Genomic DNA, 24,182 nt, shown 5'->3' with positions numbered 1-24,182 from the left:
GTGATGAAGATCTGAAGCACCTGGATAATTAACAAGATAAATTATCCTTAATATATTCCAAAATTAAACTGCTGTAAAATGTATACAATTTCAAACTTTAAACTGCAAACTTTCAGTGTACATATCGAAGCAAGTAATTAAAGTATCCGGAGTCGGAACTTGAGAATCTACAGAGTGTACAGGGTGTCCCGAAAGTTACTCGAAATCGGGAGAGTGAGTTCCCGAGGCGATTTGAAGCAACTTTTTCCTTTGCGGAAATGCGATCCGTGGCTTCGTTTACGAGTTATTAAGGAAAGATAGTGACCAATGAGAGGCGAGCTCTGCTGGCGCGAAGCGGCCGAGCCAACGAACGCGCGAAGCCCAGTTCCGGTCATCGGCTCGGCCGCTTCGCGCCAGCTGGATCTCGCCTCTCATTGGCCACTGTTTTTCCTTAATAACTCGTAAACGAAGCCACGGATCGCATTTCCGCAAAGGAAAAAGTTGCTTCAAATCGCCTTAGGAATCCGCCATCTCGATTTCGAGCAATTTTGGTAATTTTTAAAATTCGATTAATCTTGCGTATCGCTGCAATACTATGAAGTTTCTTGTGCACAGAGTTACACACTCGAACAGCTCTCCAATCGGCGAGTCGAAGGTAACACAATCTATACTAACTCTCCCAGAATTCTTGGGGCGTTCTGCTTCAAGGTCAAGAGGATTTGGTGCTGTGCCTTACCAGAGGTGGACGAGGAACAGGGGTGGGAGGAGGCCCTCGCTGACGAAGGTGCTGCACCGGAGGGAGGATGATCTGCTGTGGGAGGCGTAGGTGGTGAGTTTGTCGAGTTTCCACGGATCTCGCCTGCCTGCTTCAGCACCTGGTATATGGCGTCCACGTCTGGCCACATGGGATAGAGTGACAGCGATGCAAAAGCACAGACATCACAGGAAGTGCGCTTTCCTGTCGTTTCTTAATTGTTTCTTTTAAGAGTTCTCGGCTTTCGGTTTCGGCCTGTTTCGCTAGAGAGGGTCCCTTGGATAGCAAGTGTCTTTGTCTTTTAGTCGTCTCCTTTGCAGGTCGAACAACCTTTCTTCTAGTTACGTTTCTTCTCGGACATCTTCTCAGAGGTCAGGGGAGACTTTGTTCAACGGCGGAGAGACTAGTTTCTTTGTTTCGTGAAGCGGAGTACACGGAGGAATCGTGATCAGTGACTAATGAGGGGTAGCGTTTTACGTTTTTCTTTACGGCTAGCAGCGAAGTAGTACTCTCAGGCCCTTCGATGATGATTTACAAATGCAGATCTTATGCGAGATCAAATTTATCTTCGTCGATTCCAACACAAACAGAGGACAAATATAAGTGTTTTTCTATCTTTAAAAATTTTGGTGTAAATTCAAAATAATATAAACGTGTTTCCAAATTCTTTGAACCGTTTCATCACTTTAAATTTCATCTTGCCGTTTTTATTACAAAGGGCCCAGCCGATTAAGATGGTCAAAATTGCCCCTAGAGGTTTTTTAACGAGTATTATACCGTAACTTGTCCGTGAGGGTAGTTACGGGTTAAATTGGATCTGGGCGCTTTGCCGCCCATGTCCCGCCTTCGGTGATTTTCTAAAATTTTGAAAAAAATGTGACTTATTTCGGACATCAAGCCGCATGTTACAGAATTTTTTCAGATTTTTCGATTGCAAGCTGTGATCGTCAAAAACGGAAAAACAAAAAAAAATCGGAAAATTGAAGACATCTCGGAAACAAATTATTATGCCGCCCTGATATTAATTTCCTAATAAGATACTATCACAAGCAGTGCGCTCAATTTTTATGAGATTTTTCATAGAATTACGCCATTGTAAAAAAAATAAAAAAATAAAAACCGAATTTATAGATATTTTTGCTACGAGGAAGTGTATAATACCGCAAGGTGTATTTTACCGTGTATAATAAGTAATTTTAAATGTTATTCCACTGAAACAAGCAATTTGTTAACCTAGAAATGCGATTTGAGAAAAAGAAAAAATTGTGGTGTGCACATTTCGATATACAAATATATCTACATATACGACTACGGATGTCTGAAATAAGCGACATTTTTTTAAAAATTTTAAGAAGTCACCGAAGGAGGGAAATGGACGGAAAGGTGCCCAAATCTAATTTACCCTGTAACTACCCTCACGGACAAGTAACAGGGTTGAAATTTTGCATGGCTGAGTTTTTCTTGGTCAGGGCAATTTTGATCATCTCAATCGGCTACGCCCTTTTATTGCTAATTTGCAAATTTTTTAATTACAGACATTTATTCCCTTTTTTTAAAAAACAATTTTAACGAGTCGAAAGGAACACAATAGTATTTTTCAGTGCATTAAACGAGTTTCCTGTTTCACATTCGATCTGCTCGTTTTTTTCATTGATCAGAAACGCATAAAATCCGCAGTCTAATTACAAGTGATTACTGTTAATTCCTTGGTTAATGCAGCGTTGACAATTGAGATTTGATTTTCCGAAGCAGCGACGGGGATGCTAATCAGAAGACACTTGGTGTTCAAAGGACCAGTCTCGAATTAATTTTCACTGGTGCCTCGTCAAGGTCGTTTGTTCAAGGTCACCGTGGTTCCGTCGCAGTGGACGACTTCGAATACGCGCGACAAGATGCGGGTGAAAGAATTTGTTCGTATCCTGACAGTATCGTGGTGACCAGGACAAGCAACAAAATTGCTATCGATCGTCCGGAGGGTAGGCAAACCTCTGACGTCAATTGAAGTAAATCACGTTGAAAGGATTAAGAGCATATAACATGCCACCGCGTGATTCGGGCGGATGAGGACCTTCGAATAAATTTCAACACGGATAACTCACCCGCCACCACCCTCGGACCAGTTATTCATTTAACGGTTCACCATGACCCGAGCCATTAAGCTAGCTTCTCGGTTTCTGTCAGCCGAGCAACATTTAATTCGAGGAATAAAATAAATAAATAAATAAATTATGTAAAAATATTATATTTGGAATTTTTCTTCCACGGTGCTCGGTTTTCATTTATTATTTTAATATAATTTTTATAGCATTACATCATTGTTCTTGCTAATGCAATAATTCTGACAGGACCGAGCTGTTTCAAAATTCATTTAAAAAAATTCAATCAAATTAAATAGTATAACTTAGTACATGAAAGTAGTGAATGTGAGATGTCCTTAAATGGTACACAGTTTTCTATTATTATGATGATATAATTTGTATAGTAGTATAATATTCAAGAAAGAAAGAAAATCTCGAGAACTAAGCACGAAAATCAGCCTCTAATTTGTGATCATTGTTCTTGTTAATGCAACAATTCTGACACAGGACTGTGCTACTTCAAAATTCATTTAAGAAGTTTAATAAAATGAAATAGTAATCTGTAAGTAACCTGTAATAGTAAATAGTAACATGAAAGTAGTAAATGTGAGATGTCCTTACATTGTACATAGTTTTCAATTATTATGATAATACAATTTGTGTAGTAGTATAATATTGAAGAAATAAATATAATCTCTAATTTGTGAACATTATTCTTGCTAATACAATTCTAACAAGACTAAGCTACTTGAAATTCATTTTAAAAAAATCAATAAATTAAAATAATAGAATAATACATGGAGATGTATTATTATATAAAATGCAATAAATTAAAACAATACATAACGACTGTAAATCTGAGATCTCCTCAGTATTCAATTATTGTTTTAATGTAATATAATATTGAAAAGATAAATAAAATCCTCAATTTGTAATTATAATTCTTGCTAAGTACATAAAAAGAATAATACATAGAAACAATAAATTTGTGAGCCTTCGTTTAATTAACGCCCTGTTTCGATTTCAATCACAACCGAAGGAACAATTTTTCTGGAAAAAACCACAACTTGGACGTCTAAAATATTATGTAAAAATGAATTCTAAATAAACCCTAAATAACTGAGCATGAAAATAATGAAAAAGAAGACGCGACGAGAAAATATTGTTGCAAATCAACTCCCGCTCTTTAACCATTACAATTATCAATGCATACACGTACAAAGAGTCCTCCAGACACACTGTCTTAATTACTGCGTTAATTCTACTAAAACCGAGCTCGTCGAAATTCTTGAAAAAAAATATCCTTCGGGACAGAATTTCGCTCCGAACGACCGCGATTACTTCCAGTGACCTTGAACAAGTACCACACGGCCACCGACCGTAAATAATAGTCGTCGAGTTCACACGTGGCAGAGAGAAAGACCTTTCCCTTTCCTGCAGCCTCTTCCATTCATGTTTACGATTACGAGAAATCGGAACCGGTCCCGATGATCTACGTTATTCCGTTCCGGATTATTTTCGTTAATTCGTCGATGGGCTTGTGTGGCTAGGGGCAGATTGTGATCTCCGATCGACTTTCTCGTGCCTTATCGAGAGAAAGAGAGAAAGGGAAACAGAGAGAGAAAGAGAAACAGAGAGAGAGAGAGTGTGAAAGAAAGAGAGAGAAAAAGAGACGATTGATGCGGTGATATTGTGGGGGGTAGGGGTGGGTTCAGAGTCAAAAGCCGGCCGTTATACATGACGATGCGAACAGAAACGAGGAGCGGAACTTCGTGCAATGTTGTTCCTCCGGAGACGCTTCGTTTTCGTTTCTTCGATGTCAGAGGATCGATCCGGTGCTCTCTCGAACTCCTTCTCGTGTTGCTCGATATCTCGTTAAATATTATTCACGTCGAACTCCGACCGTTCCTGAGAAAAATGCTTGACTCTGTCCGCGGATCTCCGAGCGCACTAACAAGGCAACTTTGTTCAAACTCTTGGTTTTTGACATTCGCGAAATTCTCGATATCTCCAGATGAACAGTTTAATGTGTTTCAGAGTTTCCAAAATTATGTTCTTAATGTATTTTATATTTTATCATTAATTGTTCAATGTGTTTTATTTTTCATAACTACTTTTTGTTAAGGTATCTTAGCTTTCAGAATCATTTTCTTAGTGTTTCTTATTTTTTGTAATTATTTTCCTAACGCGTCGTATTTTTTATAATTGCTTTCCTCGCGTGTCTTGTTTTTCATCATTATTTTCCTAACGTGTTTTATCTTTTTATAACCATTTTGTCCATGTCCTTCGCATAGTTACTTTGTCAATGTTACGTAGTTATTTCCCTCGTGTGCCTCATTTTTCGTAATTATTTTTCTAACGTGCCTTACTTTTTATAATTATTTTCCTAACGCGTCTTATTTTCATAATAATTTTTCTAACGTGTCTTAGTTTCTACTATTATCTTTCTAATATGTCTTGCTTTTTATAATAACTTCTTTAATGTGTTTCACTTTTCATAATTATTTTCCTAACGCGTCTCATTTTCATAATTATTTTCCCAACGTGTCTTATTATCTGGATTATTTTCCCAACGTGACGTAATTTTCATAATTACTTTCCTAACATGTCTTATTTTTCATAATTATTTTTCTAACGTGTCTTAGCGTTCTATTTTTCATAACCAATTTCTCAAAGCGTTTCGCTTTTCCTACATAATTTTCTAACATGTTTATAGCATCGGTTATAATTATTTTTCATAACTAAGTCTTCCTCGAACATCGTGTTTAAAGAATGAATTTTTAACAATTATATTAAACAAAAGTACAAAAGTATAGCATGAGACCTGATCAACGCTTGATCTGAACCATTGTTTTACATTCGTTACACTTTCCAAGATATGTGAAAGAAGAAGATATCACCGTGTGAGGGGTGGGTTTCACATACTAAAAATAACAAACTGGAGGGAGAAAAATTGTCTGGCTGTCAGACGTGTCCTGTTGTGATAAATAACCTCACATGAGATTAATTACTATTATCCTTACAATGTTTTTCATTGATAGACTTTGGTTCCAGTTTTTTGGTAAAATTCTGAACTTTGAGTGAAACTATTGTATATACTAAAATTGTGGATCTACAAGATTTAACAAATCAGTCGCCTCTGTTAGTGCACTTGGAGCATACAACAAAAATGAAAGATGTATAATCCACCTCCTAGATTCTAGATCATTGTATAAACATGAGTCATCCCAATCAATGTACCTAAACAAAAGTATAAAAGAAATATAAAACATATAAAAATGAACACAAATGTATCTTATAGGATAGTGGAGCCAGTTACTGTGGGATGACCAATTGCTGTGGTTTGTTTTTGGACATAATAAACTTCATAATAAACTTATTTCAAATCCTGTTGTTTTGTTTACTTTTGAATAAACTCTTCCAAAATTCTCTTATTTTGTTTAATTTTAAATAAGCTCCCTCAAAATTCTCTTATTTTGTTTACTTTTAAATAAGCTCTCTCAAAATACCTTAATTTTGTTTATTTTTGAATAAACTCTTTTTCAACATACCTTTACTCTGTTCATTTTTTTAATAAACTCCTTTAAAATTGTCTATTGATAATTGATAAATATAAAGTTAATTATGTTATGAAAACAAACCAAAGGCACAGCGATTAGTCACGCCACAGTAACCAGTTCCACTATCCTACGATAAAACGATGAGTCAAACATTTTCCCAATATCCACTGTTTTAGCATAGTACGTGTAACTATACATAGTGAGAGCTAGGACCATTACGGTCTTAGAGTGAGAGCACCGACGATCCTCGACGACTGGACAGAAAAAGAATGAGTGAAAGAGAGAGAGAAAGATAGTAAGAAATATATAGAATGACAGAGAGAGAGAGAGAGAGAAAGAAAAGTTCTCTTGCCTGGCAGGGCAAGGAGACCAGAGACCCTCCGAAGGGTTCGAGACTGGGTTTATACTTACTGTGCTCTGCGGCCGGAGTCTCGTCGACCTGAGCCTGCGTCTTCTGCCTCCGAAGAAGTGGTATGCCGCCGCTCTTTTTCGGCGCCAAGCTCGGGCACATGGCCGGCTGCACCAGTTGGATGCAGTCGGTGTGCGCGTTCGCCTTGCAGCCGCGACACCTGACGCCCTGACGGCTGTGGCCGCGCAACACCTGGCCACAGGCGTCGCAGGGGGTGATCTTCCGATAAGTGTACTCGCGCCATATGTGCCCGCCCTCCGATTCGAGACTTTTCCTATAAACAAATTCAGCTTTGTTAATTTTTCGAGCTGTTTGTTCGTTTCGTTTCTTCGGGTTGTTCGTTTCCTGAAAAGAGAAATAGGGGTGAACTATAATGCATAGTCTGTAATGTATAGACTATACATTATATACATATACATATATGTATATATATATATATATATATATATATATACTATATATTATATTATATTATATTATATTATATTATATTATATTATATTATATTATATTATATTATATTATATTATATTATATTATATTATATTATATTATATTATATTATATTATATTATATTATATTATATTATATTATATTATATTATATTATATTATATTATATTATATTATATTATATTATATTATATTATATTATATTATATTATATATATTATATTATATATATTATATATGTATACTATATATTATATTATCATAGTACATGTATATATACTATAATGTAAACTATATGTTAACTTACTAACACTAAATCTGTCGAATCGATCAAAAATGACTGCTTCCACATTTTCTATTTTAAAATCGTTGAAGTTACAAAGAATCTTTCACAGAAAATAATAAAATTGATATCTTAACACAAGTATACATTATAATAAAGATTATGAAACATCTAAATACATTCACACTATTAGGGCTCGGTAGGTTTAGTGTTAATGCAGAGAAGATGGCCTGATGAATAATAAGTAGATTGTGGATCTTTGTGTATTTACGGTATTTACAGATTTTTAAAATTCAAGAAATAGCGTAGCGGAGCCGGTTACTGTGGGGTGACAAATTACTGTACCTTTGGTTTGTTTTCCGGTATAATTATATAATATAATTACAATTATTCGTTATAAATATAGTTTATATTCACTGAATAAAACATATTAAATTCTTCTGTATTTTAAATTTGTTTAGTTTTATTTAAAAATGTTTTATTCGATAAATATGAAGTTTACTGCCGACAACGAACTAAAGGCACAGCAATTGGTCTCCCCACAGTACAGTACCCCTAATACAACAATTGCAACAGAAATGAACTACTTCAAATTCTTTTACAAAATGCAACAAACTGAAATGATACATAAATATAGTAACTGTGAGATCATCTCCTTACATAGTACTCAGTGTTCAATTATTGTTTCAATGTAATTTTGATAGTGATATAATATTGAAAAAAAATATTAAATCTCTGGAGCTAAGCATGAATATTAACCTTCAATTTGTAATCGTAATTCTTGCTAATACAACAATGCTGACAGGAATGATGTACTTCAAACTCTTTGAAATATTCGATAAACAAGAAAATACATAAAAACAATAATTGCGGAACTTTCTTTTATTTATTGTCTTAATATGATTTCAATCTATTGAAGGAACAATTTTTATGGCAGAAACCGCAACTTGGATAATTTTAACATTATCAAATATTTAAAGAAAAACTGTCGAAAATGTAACTGTTGCACGAGTCGCAAAATTAAATTTCATATACAGGGTGTCCCATAATTATGTTAACACCCGAAAGAGGTGATTTCTGAGATCATTTGAAGTAATTTTATCCTTAGCGAAAATGCAATCCGTGGCTTCGTTTACGAGTTCTTAATGAAAAAACATTGACCAATGAGAGGCGAGCTCGCGTAGCGCTAGGTGGCCGAGCCAATCAGCGGAACTGGGCTCCGACCGCTCGTTGGCTCGGTCAACCTCGAGCCAGCCGAGCTCGCCACTCATTGGCCCCTATTTTCCGTTAATAACTCGTGAACGAAGCCGCGGATTGCATTTTCGCTAAGGAAAAAGTTCCTTCAAATGACCTCAGGAAGCACCTTTTTCTGGATATTAACATAATTATGGAACATCCTTATGTATAAAATGCGCTAGATTATATAAAAAAAGAGATTACCAGAAATCAGAAAAACTATTTTAGTTTTTGGTAACCAAACTTAAACCAAACTTTGGTTTAATCAAACTTATTTTAGTTTGGTTCAAATAGGCTCGAGTTAAAAAGATAATAAATTCGAAAATAATAAATAACAAATAATAAAATTTGAGTTAAAATGGCCCTGATTACGAAGAGTTGAAAGGTCGGGAAAGTTAGGTTCTCACCTGGACATGGCGACGACCGTCGAAACAGCATGGTACATCGCCTGCTTCCCTCTGCGTTAGTCAGCATTCGCGAAACAACAATTGCCAGTTATTCAAAGCTAACTCCTCCGGCTAAATGCCCAACACAATTCCCGTGGTGAACAACAAAACAGACGCGCTATTGTTACGTGGGAAGAAAAAGGGGAAAAAAGAGACGCGGGAACACGATAACACAAACGTGGGAATTTAAAAAGCATCGATTTTCTGAAAAATCAATTCTCATTCGTAACTGACTTGTCTGCGGACGGCGGTGTTGTCGGCGAGCTCGTCGTCTTCAGACTCTTGAACGCTTTCAGCCATTTGTGCTTGGTACTTCCGGTCGAGCCATTCGACATCTTCCGGCTGCTCACCCCATCCGGTTGACCGGCTTCTCCGCTACCGAACAGCTCTTTCTGTAAAACGAATGCGATCCTACAGTTCGATCCACGCTCCACATACGTCGAACAATTCATTTCATCTTATTATATTTTTTTACGTAATATTTATTGATTTGTCTCTGTTCGGCGGATACATGGACACTACTATTTTTTTTATTGTTAGTAGTTTATACTTTACTTTCTATATTGGATCATTATGACCAAAATAAATAGTAATAAATAAATAATAATAATGAAAATAATAAAAATAATAATAAATAACGATAAATAATAGTAATAATTACCTAAGTATCTAGAAAAATGTGCTGGATTATTAGGTGCGGGTTAAAGTAATTTTAAATTAATTTTAATTAATCAAATTTTAATAAATTTTTGAATTAACTTTTGGAGCAAGATCGACTGCAAATTAAAAAATTCAGTTCTGGAGGCCAACAGTTGGAATACATTGTGGCAGTGCAATGTTTATTTTAATCTTCGGTTATGCATTTTAGAAGGAATTGCAGAAAATAATTACTTTGAAACATTTTGACCTTCGAAAAAGTTGGTCTTTGGTTGGTTAGTTGATTTTTGGGAATAACATTTGATATGCATTAGGCTAATGCATTCTTGCTTGTTCTTTTTCAAAGAAAACTACTGAAAGTAATTTTTATTTAATTTGTTTGATACAAGATTGATAACAAATTGAAATTCAATTTAGGGAAACACCATTTGAGATGCATTAAACCAATGCATTTAAAATTGTCTCTTAATGAAAGAAAATTGCCCAGAACAATTTCTGTTTAATTGTAAAATGTTTGAAACAAAATTGGTCGCAAATTAAAATTAAATTTATAGTGGAAATATTTGGCATGAATCAGAACGATGAATGAACGATGAACAATTTCTATTTAATTATGAAATGTTTGAAGTAAAATTAGTGGCAGATTGAAATTCAATTTAGAAAGTTATCATTTAGTATGCATGAGGCCAATGCATTTTTGCCTTTTTTTAATAAAAGAAAATTACAGAAAACAATTTCTACTTAATTGAAAATATTGGAACTAAAATTAGTGACAGATTGAAATTCAATTTGGAAAAATTACAGAAAACACAATTTCTATTTAATTGTGAGATTGGTCACAAACTAAAATCCAATTTATTGAGACACATCAGGTGACGCACAATCGTGCCGTTTTCTGAAAAAGGTTACCCGGAATAATTTCTATTTAATTATAAAATGTTTGAAGTAAAATTAGTGACAGATTGAAATCCAATTTAGAAAGTCATTTATTGAGACATATCAGGTGATGCAATCGTGCCATTTTCTCAAAAAAATTACCCGAAACAATTTCTATTTAATTATAAAATGTTTGAAATAAAATTAGTGACAGATTGAAACTCAATTTAGGGAAACATTATTTAATTAAGAATACAATGTATTCTTGCCTCTTTTTAATAAAAGAAAATTACAGAAAACAATTTCTACTTAATTGAAAATATTGGAACTAAAATTAGTGACAGATTGAAATTCGATTTGGAAAAATCACAATTTCTATTTAAATGTAAAATTGGTCACAAATTAAAATTCAATTTATGGAGACATATCAGGACGATGCAATCTTGCTTTTTTCAAAAAAAAAGAAATTACAGAAAATAATTTCTATTTACTTATAAAGTGTTTGAAGTAAAATTAGTGACAGCTTAAAATTCAATTTGGGAAGATTGCAGAAAACAATTTCGATTTAATTATAAAATTGCTCACAAACTAAACTTCAATTTATTGAGACACATCAGGACGATGCAATCTTGCTTTTTTTTTAAATAAAAAAGAAATTACAGAATATAATTTCTATTTAATTAAAAAATGTTTGAAGTAAAATTAGAGACAGATTAAAATTTAGGGAGACACCATTTACTATGCATCAGACCAATGCATTCTTGCCTTCTCTTAATGAAATAAAATTACAGAAAAAACAATTTCTACTCAATCGGAAATATTAGAAGTCGAATATTGCCGAGAATGCAATTCAATTTGGTAGAAGGAATATTTGGCACGCCTTGGGACAATGCGATCTCGTCTTTCCTTATCGAAAGAAAATTGCCGGAAACAATTTCAACTTAATTGTAGAACGTTCGAAGTGAGATTGGTAATACACTGAAAATTCAATTCGAGAGGACAACGCATTCGGAATGCATCGAGACAGCGCGTACTCCGGTTTCCTTTTCGGCCAAAGAATTCGCGAAATTCGCGAAGCGGAAGCTCTTGTCGCTCCCTGCGGACCGGGTGGTAATGGAAACAGCCGCGTTTCCGGTTGACTTGTTTGACAGGCCGTGCACGGCCAACTGGTAAATAGGCAGCCCAATGGAAGAGGAAGCCAGCGCACGGTTTTAATGCGACGAAGGAACCGGCATTAATTGGATTCGACACCGAACACGTGATGGCCCGTCGCGATACGTGTTCGAATGCCGGTCGTCTGTATATGTATGCATATGCGGGTATATGCGTGTGCATTCTGTGGACACTCGATTCTATCCTGCTCCTATTGTATCCAATGATTTGATCGGGGAAACGATGCAATTGTTTCGAACGTGGCACGCGCGTGTCTTCGAAAATTAGAAACCGCTTGTTTATTTCGATATGAGGACTTTTCTCATAGCGTGCGATAATAGAATGTCGAATTCGGCAAAATACTGTGCAGCGAATGGCTCAGGATAAAATGGAGAAAATTCAGTTGCATAAATGGTAATTAGTTACACACTACACCACTAGTACCACCGCAGAGTTTTAATAGTAAATTTAATTTTACTTTGTATATGATTTAAGGAATAAATGAATTGAACTCTTTAGAAATAAATTAAATGATTTCGAATGAGAGAGAGAGAGAGAGAGAGAGAGAGAGAGAGAAGGAAATTGTTACAGATATTTCTGATCTCAGAAAAAATGGTCGTACTAAACCATTTTACCATTTTAGAACTTTATTATAAATGGTAGAATTTCAATATACTTCGTGATACTAAATGTGATCGATAATCGTAAATAACACGACTTTGAACGAAGAAAATTGTTTGCATGAATAAAGACTGTTGAAAATGCTAATGATTGTACTATTCCGCGAAGGGATACTTTTTCGTTAGGTTTCTAGAATTTCGTTAAAAATTGTGAAATTACTATTAAATGAATTGAATAATAATCAGTTTCATCGATAATTATAAACAACGCGATTTTGAACGAAATAAATTGTTTACATAAAAAATGGTACCTTCCATTACATTTTTAAAACTAACGCAACAATTGGTAAAATTGCTATTAAATAAATTTTACGGTACTCAATGTTATCGATAATTACAAAACACGACCCTGAACGAAGAAAATTGATTACATAAAAAAAGGTACCATCCATTACATTTTTAAAGCTAACGCAACAAATGGTAAAATTGCTATTAAATAAATTTTACGGTACTCAATGTTATCGATAATTACAAAACACGACCCTGAACGAAGAAAATTGATTACATAAAAAAAGGTACCATCCATTACATTTTTAAAGCTAACGCAACAAATGGTAAAATTGCTATTAAATAAATTTGTCGGTACTCAATGTTATCGACAATTATAAACACGATCCCGAAAGAAGGAAATTGTTAACATAATTGAACGTTATTAAAAACACCCGCAATCTAATTATCACACAAAATCGTGCATTTTATTAATTTCTCACAAATTCGCCGTTAAACCTTAATAGCATTAAACGTTACGGATAATTAAATAATTGGTAATAATTGTCGAGCCTCGTCGAAAAGCTTCCGCAGCAAATGATGCGGATTAATTAATGAATTAATTTAAGTTCAAAGAAAGCCACTCTCGTTATCTCCGCGCAGCGAATTCGTTTCTCGGGTCCCGATGAACAATTCGAAACGATACCCTGTTGTTCACGGATTTCACGTAATAAATCGCGCGAATCGGTCAATTACATCGATCAATTAAATTCTCCCTAATTGACGCCCAGATCGGCCAAGAAACGAATTGATGCTGATAAAAATTAGCAGATAATTTCGTTTCGCGAAGAGCGTAAAAGAGAAATATTTTTCAGAGCGCGGGAACTATTTCAGCGGAAAATAGCAGCGCTTTTCTTTCTTAGGAAACGGAGGCATTTTTTTAACTATTGAGAAAAAAACCGGCCCTTTTATCGATGACAAATCTAATGTTGCGATGAATTAGGGAACGATGCCAACGTTTCAATTGCAGGAGCGTTTTTAAATGCATAAACCAATTAATTGATTTCATTCGACAATTCTCCGCTCTCGATTGAAATCTCCTTCCAACAAAATGCAAAAGAAATATAGTAAATTCTCCTTTAATTGACCCTCACAGCTTGAACACAAAAATGGACAATTTTGGAGGAGGAGATACGATTATTTTATAGTTTGTTTTATAATATTTTACAGTTTTCATAGTTACTGATTGTCAACAAAAAACGAGACGCAAGGCTCGAATAATCGCATCTTCTCCTCCAAAATTGTCCATTTTTGTTTCTAAGCTGAGCGTCAATTAGGGAGACTTTAGTGTATTTTAGCGTTCTAAGACGTGCACATAAATCAAATGTTTTGAACTTCAATTTCAAAATTTTAACTTCATAACGTTATATATTTAATCGTTGGGCAGCGGATCTTCATGCAAAATAAAAATTTTGATCGGCAATTGCAAGAAACTAGTGCCAAATAAAAATGTAGTTCATTTTTTAAGAATTTTAAACGATCGCAAACAATGTGACAGTGTTCTTAAATTCTTTCAATATTTTCACTATTCTGTATTTCTCTTATCAATTTTTACAATGAATGAATCAAATCCGTTGTTTATTAATTATTTTGTAACTTTATATGTATAGAGAGTTATCTGATGAAAGTAGTACAGTAAATTCTCCCTATAAAATTGACGCTCAGATTGTGCACAAAAATGGAGAATTTGGGAAGGGGAGGCTCGAATAATCGTATCTCCTTTTCCCAAATTGTCAATTCTTCAGTTCACAAGCTAAGGGACAATTGGAGAGACACTGTGCAAATACAAATTCTGTCATTCTGAAATTTCCATATGAAATCTGCAGTTCTTCGTTTCTTTGAGGATATTGATTTTTTGAAGACCAGTGTTTTCAATTAAAAAATTTGAAACGAATTCGGTGGTATGTATTTCGGCGTTTGACGTGCAACGGAGTTCTCTCAAAATTTCCATGCATCATTAATTAGGGAAAACAGGCAGGAAACTAATTTGTCGATTTCACCTGATCGTTTTACCTCTCGATCGAGATACAGGGTTGAAATTTTACACAATGTATCGCCTCGACGATGCTTTTGACCCCCATATGCAGCTATACCTCTTATCACACATTCGAAGTAATTAAAATTTTGATAATTGAAGTAATAAGAATTTTCATCTGTTATGAAATACAGTAAATTCTCGCTAGTTGACCGACTCAAATTGTGCACAAAAATGGACGATTTGGGAAGGGGAGGTACGTTTATTCGAAGCCTCGCGGCTCGTATCTCCTCTCCCAAAATTGTCGAAGCGTCGATTAGGGAGAATTTACTGTATCACATGCATTCGGCAAAGAAATTTCTGATGCTCGTTTCGTTTTATCAGACAATGAAAACGTTGCTGTTCGAGCTCGGACGGCTGTTGCTCGCAAACAAGCCGCTACGTATGATCCCATTGTATCGAGGAATGTATACATATATTTCGAAGACTTCATTCATGCACCGGAGGTGCATCGACCACACACAAACTGCATTCACCGTTACCCAACAATGTACTATTCAACGCGGTTATCTGCTGCAGAAACGAACAAACCGAAACGAATACGAAATAAGCGGAGACCGTCGTTTAAACCGCCACCATTAGCAATAAAAATAACAACAATGACCCGCTCGATGCCATTAACAAATTCCAATACCATTATCGGTAACAATATCGTTCTCTTGGCACAACACAAAAACAAGCAATTAATATTAACATACGGAAAAATAAATAATGCAACACCTTCGTTTGTGCATTAAATTTAATATCGCCGATAACTGCAATTGGATTTGAAAATTCATTTCTTCCAGGGAATTTAAATGTTCTAATTAATCTTGCCCAAGAAATTGTTGACGTTCCAATGAATTCTTCCTGACGAATGTTTATAAATTAATTTTTTCCAGGAAATTTAAATCTAATTAATCTTGTCCAAGAAATTGTTGACGTTTCAATTAATTCTTCCCGACGAATGTAAATGTTCATAAATTTATTTTTTCCAGGAAATTTAAATGTTCTAATTAATCTTACCCAAGCAATTGTTGACGTTTCAATTAATTCTTTCTGATGAATGTAAATGTTTATAAATTAATTTTTTCCAGGAAATGTAAATGTTCTAATTAATCTCGCCCAAGAAATTGTTGACGTTTCAGTTAATTCTTCCTGACGAATGTAAATGTTTATAAATTAATTTTTTCCAGGAAATTTAAATGTTCTAATTAATCTTGCCAAAGAAATTGTTGACGTTTAAATTAATTTTTTCAGACGAATGTGAATGTTTAAATAAATTTTGCCCAAGAAATGTGAATGTTTTAATTAATATTATCGTTGAACTGCAACTTGCATGCAAATTAATCTCAAGTTGCAGAAGCTGCGTAAATATTTATTTCTTTTCTTGTGGTAATACCAAGTAAGAACGTAACGTTGAATTGTTTACATTGCATTAGAATTTGATCTGCATTTGTTGCACGCGGCGCATATAGTATTTGTTATTAAGTATGATTAAATTAGCGAGAGTGATTTCAACCGAGAAGAAAATAAATAAATAAATTAATAAATACTGATATATAATAGGATGAGGATTAATATTTATCTTATATTTATGAATAATTTAATATTGTAATTGTAAACTATAGTGAATCCGATGGACTAGACTTTCACCTAATTATTGTTAGATTGTAACCGTGGTGCACTTGCACTCTGATTTCAGCAGGGTTGCAGCGGAAAGTGAATGAAGGGTGAAAGTGCAATAGCCGTGTGGCATTTCAAGGACCTAGTTCCAGAATGGCTCCGGTCTCTCTCTCTCTCTCTCTCTCTCTCTCTCTCTCTCACTCACTCTCGAGTGTTTAAGAATTAATATGGCCGCACGAATTTCGAGCATTCGAGACTTCCTCGTAATTGAGAAATTTCTGGCCACCGCATCTCATTTCGTTACACGACTCTTGTAAAACATTCGCACGCGCTCTCGAGTCGCGCGAGATTTTCAAAATGGCGATACACTTCGGTCGTTTTCCGCGCGTCAGCGAAGAATATTTAGCAGACGCTTATATTTACTGATCGAGAGACGCGGAGCTTGTAAAATTCTCATCGGAACTTTCACAATTTTTACAACGTCACGGAGTTTCTCGGGCACCCTGACCTACATCCGGAAGTTCGATTTGTTCCGGCGTAAACAAGCAACAATTTCTTGGAATGTCAACAAAGGCAATTCATTGGAACACAATGAAGTGTTTTTTGTTTTTATTATTGACAATTATAAATTTTTGGGAAATTACCGACAGATAGAGAATCAAGCCAGGTACATGTAAAAATTACGATGTTAAGAAATACGATAATTATAAGAATTGTAAATGATGAATTATAGATGATAAGAATCATAACAATGATAAAAAATAATGACAACAAGAAACTTGAAATGATTAGGAGAATCGTAAACAATGATAACAATTACAACAACGATAAAACAACATAGTGATGATAAGAAACATAATAATAATAAGAATCATAGTGATAATTATAACAGCAAACTATAACATTCTTAAAAAATTGAAAAGAATTGTTATGCTCCTAAAGGGAATAAGGATAAAAAAAACAATAAAACAATAAAGAAAATAATTCCGATGTTTACAAAGGTGAAAATAACAAACTGACAATATTATTTGCGAATAGCAAATTATAAATAAATAATAAATAAATTTTATCGAAAGTTAATAATAATTAGAGAGTTTCGAAAAGTAATCTAGAATAAAAATCAAATGCAATAAAAATGCTAGGAACAATAAAATGTTTGAGAAAACGAATAAATGAATTATAACACTGAAACTAAAAATAGGATCCAATCGAATCAAAATAATTCAGAAAATGAATTTGCAAAAGTGACAACAAAACGTTTGTTGACGTTCTGACCAAATGTGAACATTCCAGCAAAATGTAAATGTTCTAATAAACTGTAAACATGCTAACAAAATGTAAACATTCCGACAAAATGTAAACATTCTGACAAAACGTAAACATTTCTACAAAATGTAAACATTCTAACAAAACGTGATCATTCTAACGATACGTAAATATTCTAACAAACTGTGAATATTCTAATAAAGTGTAAATATTCTAATAAAACGTAAACATTCTAACAAACCGTAAACATTCTGACAAAGTCTAAACATTCCGACAAAATGTAAACATTCCGACAAAATGTAAACATTCCGACAAAATGTAAACATTCCGACAAAATGTAAACATTCCGACAAAGCGTAAACATTCCGACAAAACGTAAACATTTCAACAAAACGTAAACACTCTAACAAAACGAAAACAGTGAGAAACGAAAGTCAAACGCGCTGTACACTTGATATTGTAACAAAACAATCCAGATAAGATTAAGATCAAAACTCGCCGCAAGAACGACCCATGAACGCACCAACAAAAGAACCAAAACGCCCGCGTAACCGAACGAATGAATCACGAAGTCGAAAATTGAACCAGCATCCCACAGAACTATCAATAATCCAAAACCTCGCAGTAGCGACGACGAAACGTAAACAAAATCCAACGAACCTTGGCGCGGTTCGACATGAAAACGATCCGAACGAGCCCGAAACCCGCGACTTGTCGTCGTCGAAGGAAAACAAACAAATATAAATCATTCTCGCGATGCGAACTTCACCAGGAGGCACGAGCCGCGCAAACCAGGCCCACGAACAACCCCGAAGAAGCGCACAGCACGCGACCGATGCACTGCCGGCATGAACGCGACGATTCCAGAAGAGTCCATTCCGCGATCGCGGCGATCCCGTCAGGCATAAACAAAATTTCGAACGTTTGTACGCGAAAACCTCGCGACAGTCAGGCAGGCACACGTGTGTGTGTGTGTGTCCGAAAGCACGTCCGGCGAGCACGTGTCAATGGTCCACAGCTTGGGGGACCATGGCCCACGTGACCAGGTCCCCGGAAAGAGCGCACACCAAACCAGAAAAAAAAGGACGGCGACTCGGAGTCCGGAAGAGAAAAGGCCGAAGCAGCGACGATGTCATTGCGAGGGGCCCCGACGACGCGACGTGTCACACTGTGTGGTCTGTCGGGAAGAGGGGTCGAGGTATTTCTCGCGGAGAGGGCCCAGGTGGTGTCCACCCTGGCGGACAGATCGTGGTCGCATGGCAACAAAAACTTTAGACCGGAGCCAAGGGGAAGAGAAGACTGCGCCAGGTGAAACGATTGTTTGCTCTCACTGACCGACTCGGGGCGAACGGTTCTCTTCGTTTCTGTTCGGTGGCCAGGATCGGGGGGCTCGGGGATACTAACGACTCGTGTGCGTAACGTTGTCCAAACCATTATCCACGAGGTGACACACGGGGGCACGGACTCGCTGCTCTCTGGCTGCTCGGTTGTGGTGCTCCGCTGCCTCCCTGCTGCCTTTATACCCTGACCTAGGTAGGCGGACTCGCGCGAGAGAGGAGGCCGGGAATGGATTTTCAGGCGCGACGTGTTCGACGGTGACCCAGTTGCCAGGGCGCATGTCGAGCGATCGCGCGCGCCGTATTTATTCGGCAGAGAGCCGGGTTATACCCCAGCGGTTTTCGGATGGAGCGAGAAAGGGGGGGGGGCGGTGTTTACGCGAGACCGGCTGCCACCACCGGGTTAGGCTTGTCCAAATTAGGATCAGAGGGATTACGGGTGGCGGGATTGCGGCGAACCTTTTTTCCGGGGGATTCGTTTTTAGGGTGGCTTTTCGGCGGGACTTTTGGGCCGGGTGGTTTTTTGGGGGTTTTACGAGGTTCGGGGGGCGCGGGGTGTTTTATTTGTGGTCGCTGATGGAGGGGGTTTACGGGATTCGGGGGCGCGGGGTGTTTTATTTGTGGTTGCTGAAGGAAGGGGTTTATGGGGTTTCGGGTGCACGCGGTATTTTATTGGTGGTTGCTGGGGGAAGGGTTTTGGTTGAATGGTTTTTGAAGAGGTGGGTTTAGGAAAATTTTCGGAAAATCGCTCCGGGTTGAGAATCGATTTATAGATTATGATAGAATCGTGTTGATAATAAGAATGATGATAAGGATAAGGGACATGATGATTATAAGAATTAGAATGATATTAATATGATCATATGATGATTATAAGGAATGTGAAGATGATAAGGAACATAAATAAAATTATATATATATATATACGAAATACGTATAATGATTATAAGAGACATAAATTATTATAAGAAATATAACGATGGGAAGATTATAAACAGGGTAAACTTATAAACAAGGTAAACGATTATAAAAATTATAATGACGATAAGAAATATAAATAATAATAAATATATCGATAGGAAGAAACGTGAATGATTATATGAAATATAACGATGATAAGAAATATAATGGTGATAAGAAACATAAATGATTATATTGAACAATGATTATAAGAACAATAATGATAAGAAACATCATTATTTTAAGAAGCATAATAATGATAAAAACAATGATTATAAGAATTATAACAATGATAAGAAATATAATGATTACAAAAAGCAATGATTACAAGAAACATAATAATTATAGGAATCACAATAACGATGAGAAATATAATGATTATAAGATTCATAGGAGAATGATATTTATAGAGGTGTTTTTAGACAGTTCGGGGATGGTGGTTGGAAGACAGGGATGCGACGATTTTAGTTACAAGAATTTCGAAATTCGAAGATATATTGCGTTTAACAAGTAGAACGATTTTACTATGGGTGTTTTTATAAATAATTTAAGGGATGACAACTAGAAGAAGACGAAGATACAAATTAGGTTTGATAAGTAGAATGAATCGCGTAAGGGTAGTTTTAAAAAATATAGAAATTGATGGTTGAAAGACAATGATTTTACTTGTAAGGAATTCATTTTGAATACATACATATGTATACAGACTGTTCTGGTAAATATACCGATTTTAACTGGGGTAGTTTTAAGATTTTCGGGAGGTTTTTAGAGTTTTGGGGTGGTAGTTGCAAAGGGAAGAGGCATGGGCACAATATTACACGGAAGAACATTTGTTTGGTATGAGCAGGTTGGTTTGACAACTGGAGTGGTCCTTGTAAGGGTAGTTTACGGAGTTTCGGGTGTTGTGGTTGCAAAGTGGATGGGGGTGGCATGATGTTAATTGTAAGAACTTTTGTTTCGTAGAAACAGTTCGGTTTGACAGCTAGAATAGTTGCTTGTAGGGGTAATTTTGAGAGTTTGGAAGTTATAATTGTAAAATTGAAAATATGAACTAGTTTTGACAGTTTCAGGGGTGGTTGCAAAATGGTGGAGGATAGAATAATTTTACGGAATTTTACGAATTAATTTTTCTGGTCTTATATTTTGCACAGTTCTTTTCTCAAAACCAGCTCTCAATAATTGCAATTGATCTCTTAAGGGTAGTTTTCAACAATTTCAATGTTTCTTTCAACAGAAGTTTCCATTACATCCAAAAGCAACAGTTAATTATCCAGGATAGTTGAATTATTTTGAACTATACTTTCTTCTACGAGAAAACCATATATATATATATTCAAATTAAAATACTTCTCGGAGGGTTGTTTCGGCGACAACTGCTATCGATAGGATCATCAGAAAATTATATTCATGGGTAGATTTTAGCCCTTCCTTGAACAAGAAGCACCAGGATAATTTTAATTGCCCAAATTCTTATTGCTACTTCAAGATTCATTAAGAATCAGGATATTATCATCGAGGGTAGTTTTCGAGACTTCGAGAAGATTGGAGAAGTTGAAGAACGATGGAGCAACTTTAATTGCGAACATTCTCACTGCACCGGTGGGACCACTTCATGATAATCAGAAGATCTTTAAATATTCAGGGTCTGAAACCACCCCTAGATATAAAGAGAAAACGGAGGGTGGGGAATAAACAATCTTAAGCGAAACTATTTCCCTTTTTGTAGCTTCTCGTTAATTTTACCATCACATATCGCGGAACACTCGAAGCAATCGATATCTTTTACATTAAGCACCCTTCGGTACCACCCCCACCCCCAATTGATAATTGACCCTTTCAGCACGAGTGCCGAGTTACTATCCATGTGAAGGACTATAGTCTACCGTTTAATCACACCTTTCGCTAAGCATCCTTAGGATAAATCGTAATATTATAAATAATAATACTACAAAATCGATCGATTGTTTTCAATAAATTTTTTTTTCAATTACTAGACAGGTTTTTATGAACGTCGATGAAATATTGGAAAGTTTAAAATAAATATTCGGAAACTAGATGGTCAATTAACGACACTCGGGTCCAAACAGACCCGGGCTCCGCCGTTCGAGTTAATGCAGAACGTGCGTTTCCGGTCACACGTAGGGAAAGGGTTAAACTGTCGCGCACCGGAGAAACTGGGACATATCGGGAACAGTTTCCAGGAATGATCTGTCGTCTTGAAAGCATCTGCTTGAACCCGGCGGTCCCAGAAGGGAACACAGAACAGTCAGCCATCTTGTACAAGCCGGTAGAGAATGGGTCAACCCCTAACACGAAGGAAATTGCCACGACTGATCGAAGCGGCCAATTATCGGTAGCCGGACAGCTTGTCCCATAGATATTAGTATCTGCCCGCTGTCGGAAGGTCCATTAGGACGCGTCTTGTTGAAAATTTTAGCGGAACTCCATCCATCCATTGCGTCCCCTCACTCGACACCCCTGCGAGCCCCCCGCGCGCCCCATTATCGACGCTTTCGTGAAGGCACACCGATTAAACGACGCTTCAATCGACAATCTGCATGTCAGAGACCCTCGGCGACTTGCGGGTAACTTTGATACGCGAGCACCTTGCTTGGGCTCCGCTCGTTTGTCACGAGGTAGTGACGAAATTAAAACGATTGCAAAATTAACCGGAAGTCGCAATTTTATGAATTGCAAACATTTTTGTTTGCCGACGTTTCATGTCGTTATTTTTTGACATTTTTATGCCGTTATTTTTTATCATTTATACATCGTTATTCTTTGACATTTTCATGTCGTTATTTTTTGGCACTTTTATCTCGTTATTCTTTGACATTTTCATGTCGTTAGTTTTTGGCACTTTTATCTCGTTATTCTTTGACATTTTCATGTCGTTATTTTTTGGCACTTTTATCTCATTTATATATTGTCATTTATATATTATTATTATTATTATTATTATTATTATTATTATTATTATTTATATATCATTTGTATATCATTTATATCATATTTATTTTTATGTAGTTACTTTTTTGACATTTCCATGTAATTATTTATGGCATTGTTTATGCCATTGTTTTCTGTCATTATCTATACTATTGTTTCTGCCATTCACCAGCGTCACGTGTTGTGTTTGTTTCCCAGTAATTATGTCGTCAAATTTGTTTACTAATAAAGAAATCATAAAATTTATTTAAAAATGAAGACATCATCTATCTTGTTTACAAGTATATTTAACAGTAATAATTACGTGATCATACATTCTTTTTAATTGCATAATCGATTTTACATTCTGGACTGTATTTATTGGATTCTTCCTGTATCATAACTGTAGATAATAATAAATGATTATTATATATTATTATATATTATTATTACTATTCGTGAACAATACTGCAAAAAATAATAGTAATTCGTTTATAACAGATAGCATGTGCTTTAATGATAATATTCTTTGAAGAAATAAATGTCGACCCTTAAATTTTTTTAATTTAAAGTTCAAAGTATACAATAAAAGAGAATGTGATGAACAAGTTTTTACGCAGTAGGATTAACAAGCTAGATAAAGCAAATTTGACGGACTTTTATTTCGACGCAGTGGACAAAAGCACTTCACACGTGCACCTTCCTTTTTACAACTTGCAAATGACCTTTGGAATTGGAGATTGAACACGTGTTGGATCAAATGTTTCGAAAGCTATGGCCTTCACAGCACGCACAGACTGCGCATTTTCACGGTAGAATATTTATGCATGTGCAGATTTAAAACACAAATTTTTTGCACCAAAAAATACGTTGGAAAATAACACGATTTCGCAAAGAGATACTATCCAAATCCTCTTTACAGATTTTTGTAAAAAAAAACGCCATTCAAGACAATGTTTAAAATATTTAGAAAGAGTTTTCTGATTCGAAAGATGTATTGGAAAATTATAAAATTTTACAAAAAGATACGAAAATCTGTTCGCAAATTTTTGTAAAATACCACTGTCCAAAATAATGGCTAAAACATATACTGTACCCTGATTATTCATTTTCAACTAAAAATGTTGTATTTTAACGTAACCATACGTACTGCACTTTTTCATCCTAAGTAGAAACGTTCAGTGCGTGGTCAGACATTGAAGCAACTTTACTTAAAAGGTA

General features: G+C 35.6%; 1 protein-coding gene across 4 annotated transcripts in view; it reads right to left on the bottom strand.

The window, feature by feature from the left end:
* Nucleotides 1–24,182, bottom strand: part of Stacl (SH3 and cysteine-rich domain-containing protein) — a 154,003-nt gene that overhangs the window by 11,098 nt on the left and 118,723 nt on the right. For 2 of the 4 annotated variants that reach the window (XM_033474404.2, XM_033474405.2), the window contains exons 7-9: nt 9,433–9,590; nt 9,160–9,210; nt 6,783–7,054 (exon numbers count right to left, since the gene is read on the bottom strand). In XM_033474404.2, the coding sequence (XP_033330295.2) occupies nt 6,783–7,054; nt 9,160–9,210; nt 9,433–9,590 (481 nt within the window). Of the gene's footprint in view, nt 1–715; nt 875–6,782; nt 7,055–9,159; nt 9,211–9,432; nt 9,591–24,182 lie in introns of all 4 variants that reach the window. The other 2 variants (XM_076522408.1, XM_033474403.2) reach the window with 2 other exon arrangements.

The sequence above is a fragment of the Megalopta genalis genome, chromosome 5, assembly GCF_051020955.1.
Source record: "Megalopta genalis isolate 19385.01 chromosome 5, iyMegGena1_principal, whole genome shotgun sequence".
Lineage (NCBI taxonomy): Eukaryota > Metazoa > Arthropoda > Insecta > Hymenoptera > Halictidae > Megalopta > Megalopta genalis.
The sequence above is the reverse complement of the archived record's forward strand: the minus strand, read 5'-3'. Positions and strand labels throughout refer to the sequence as shown.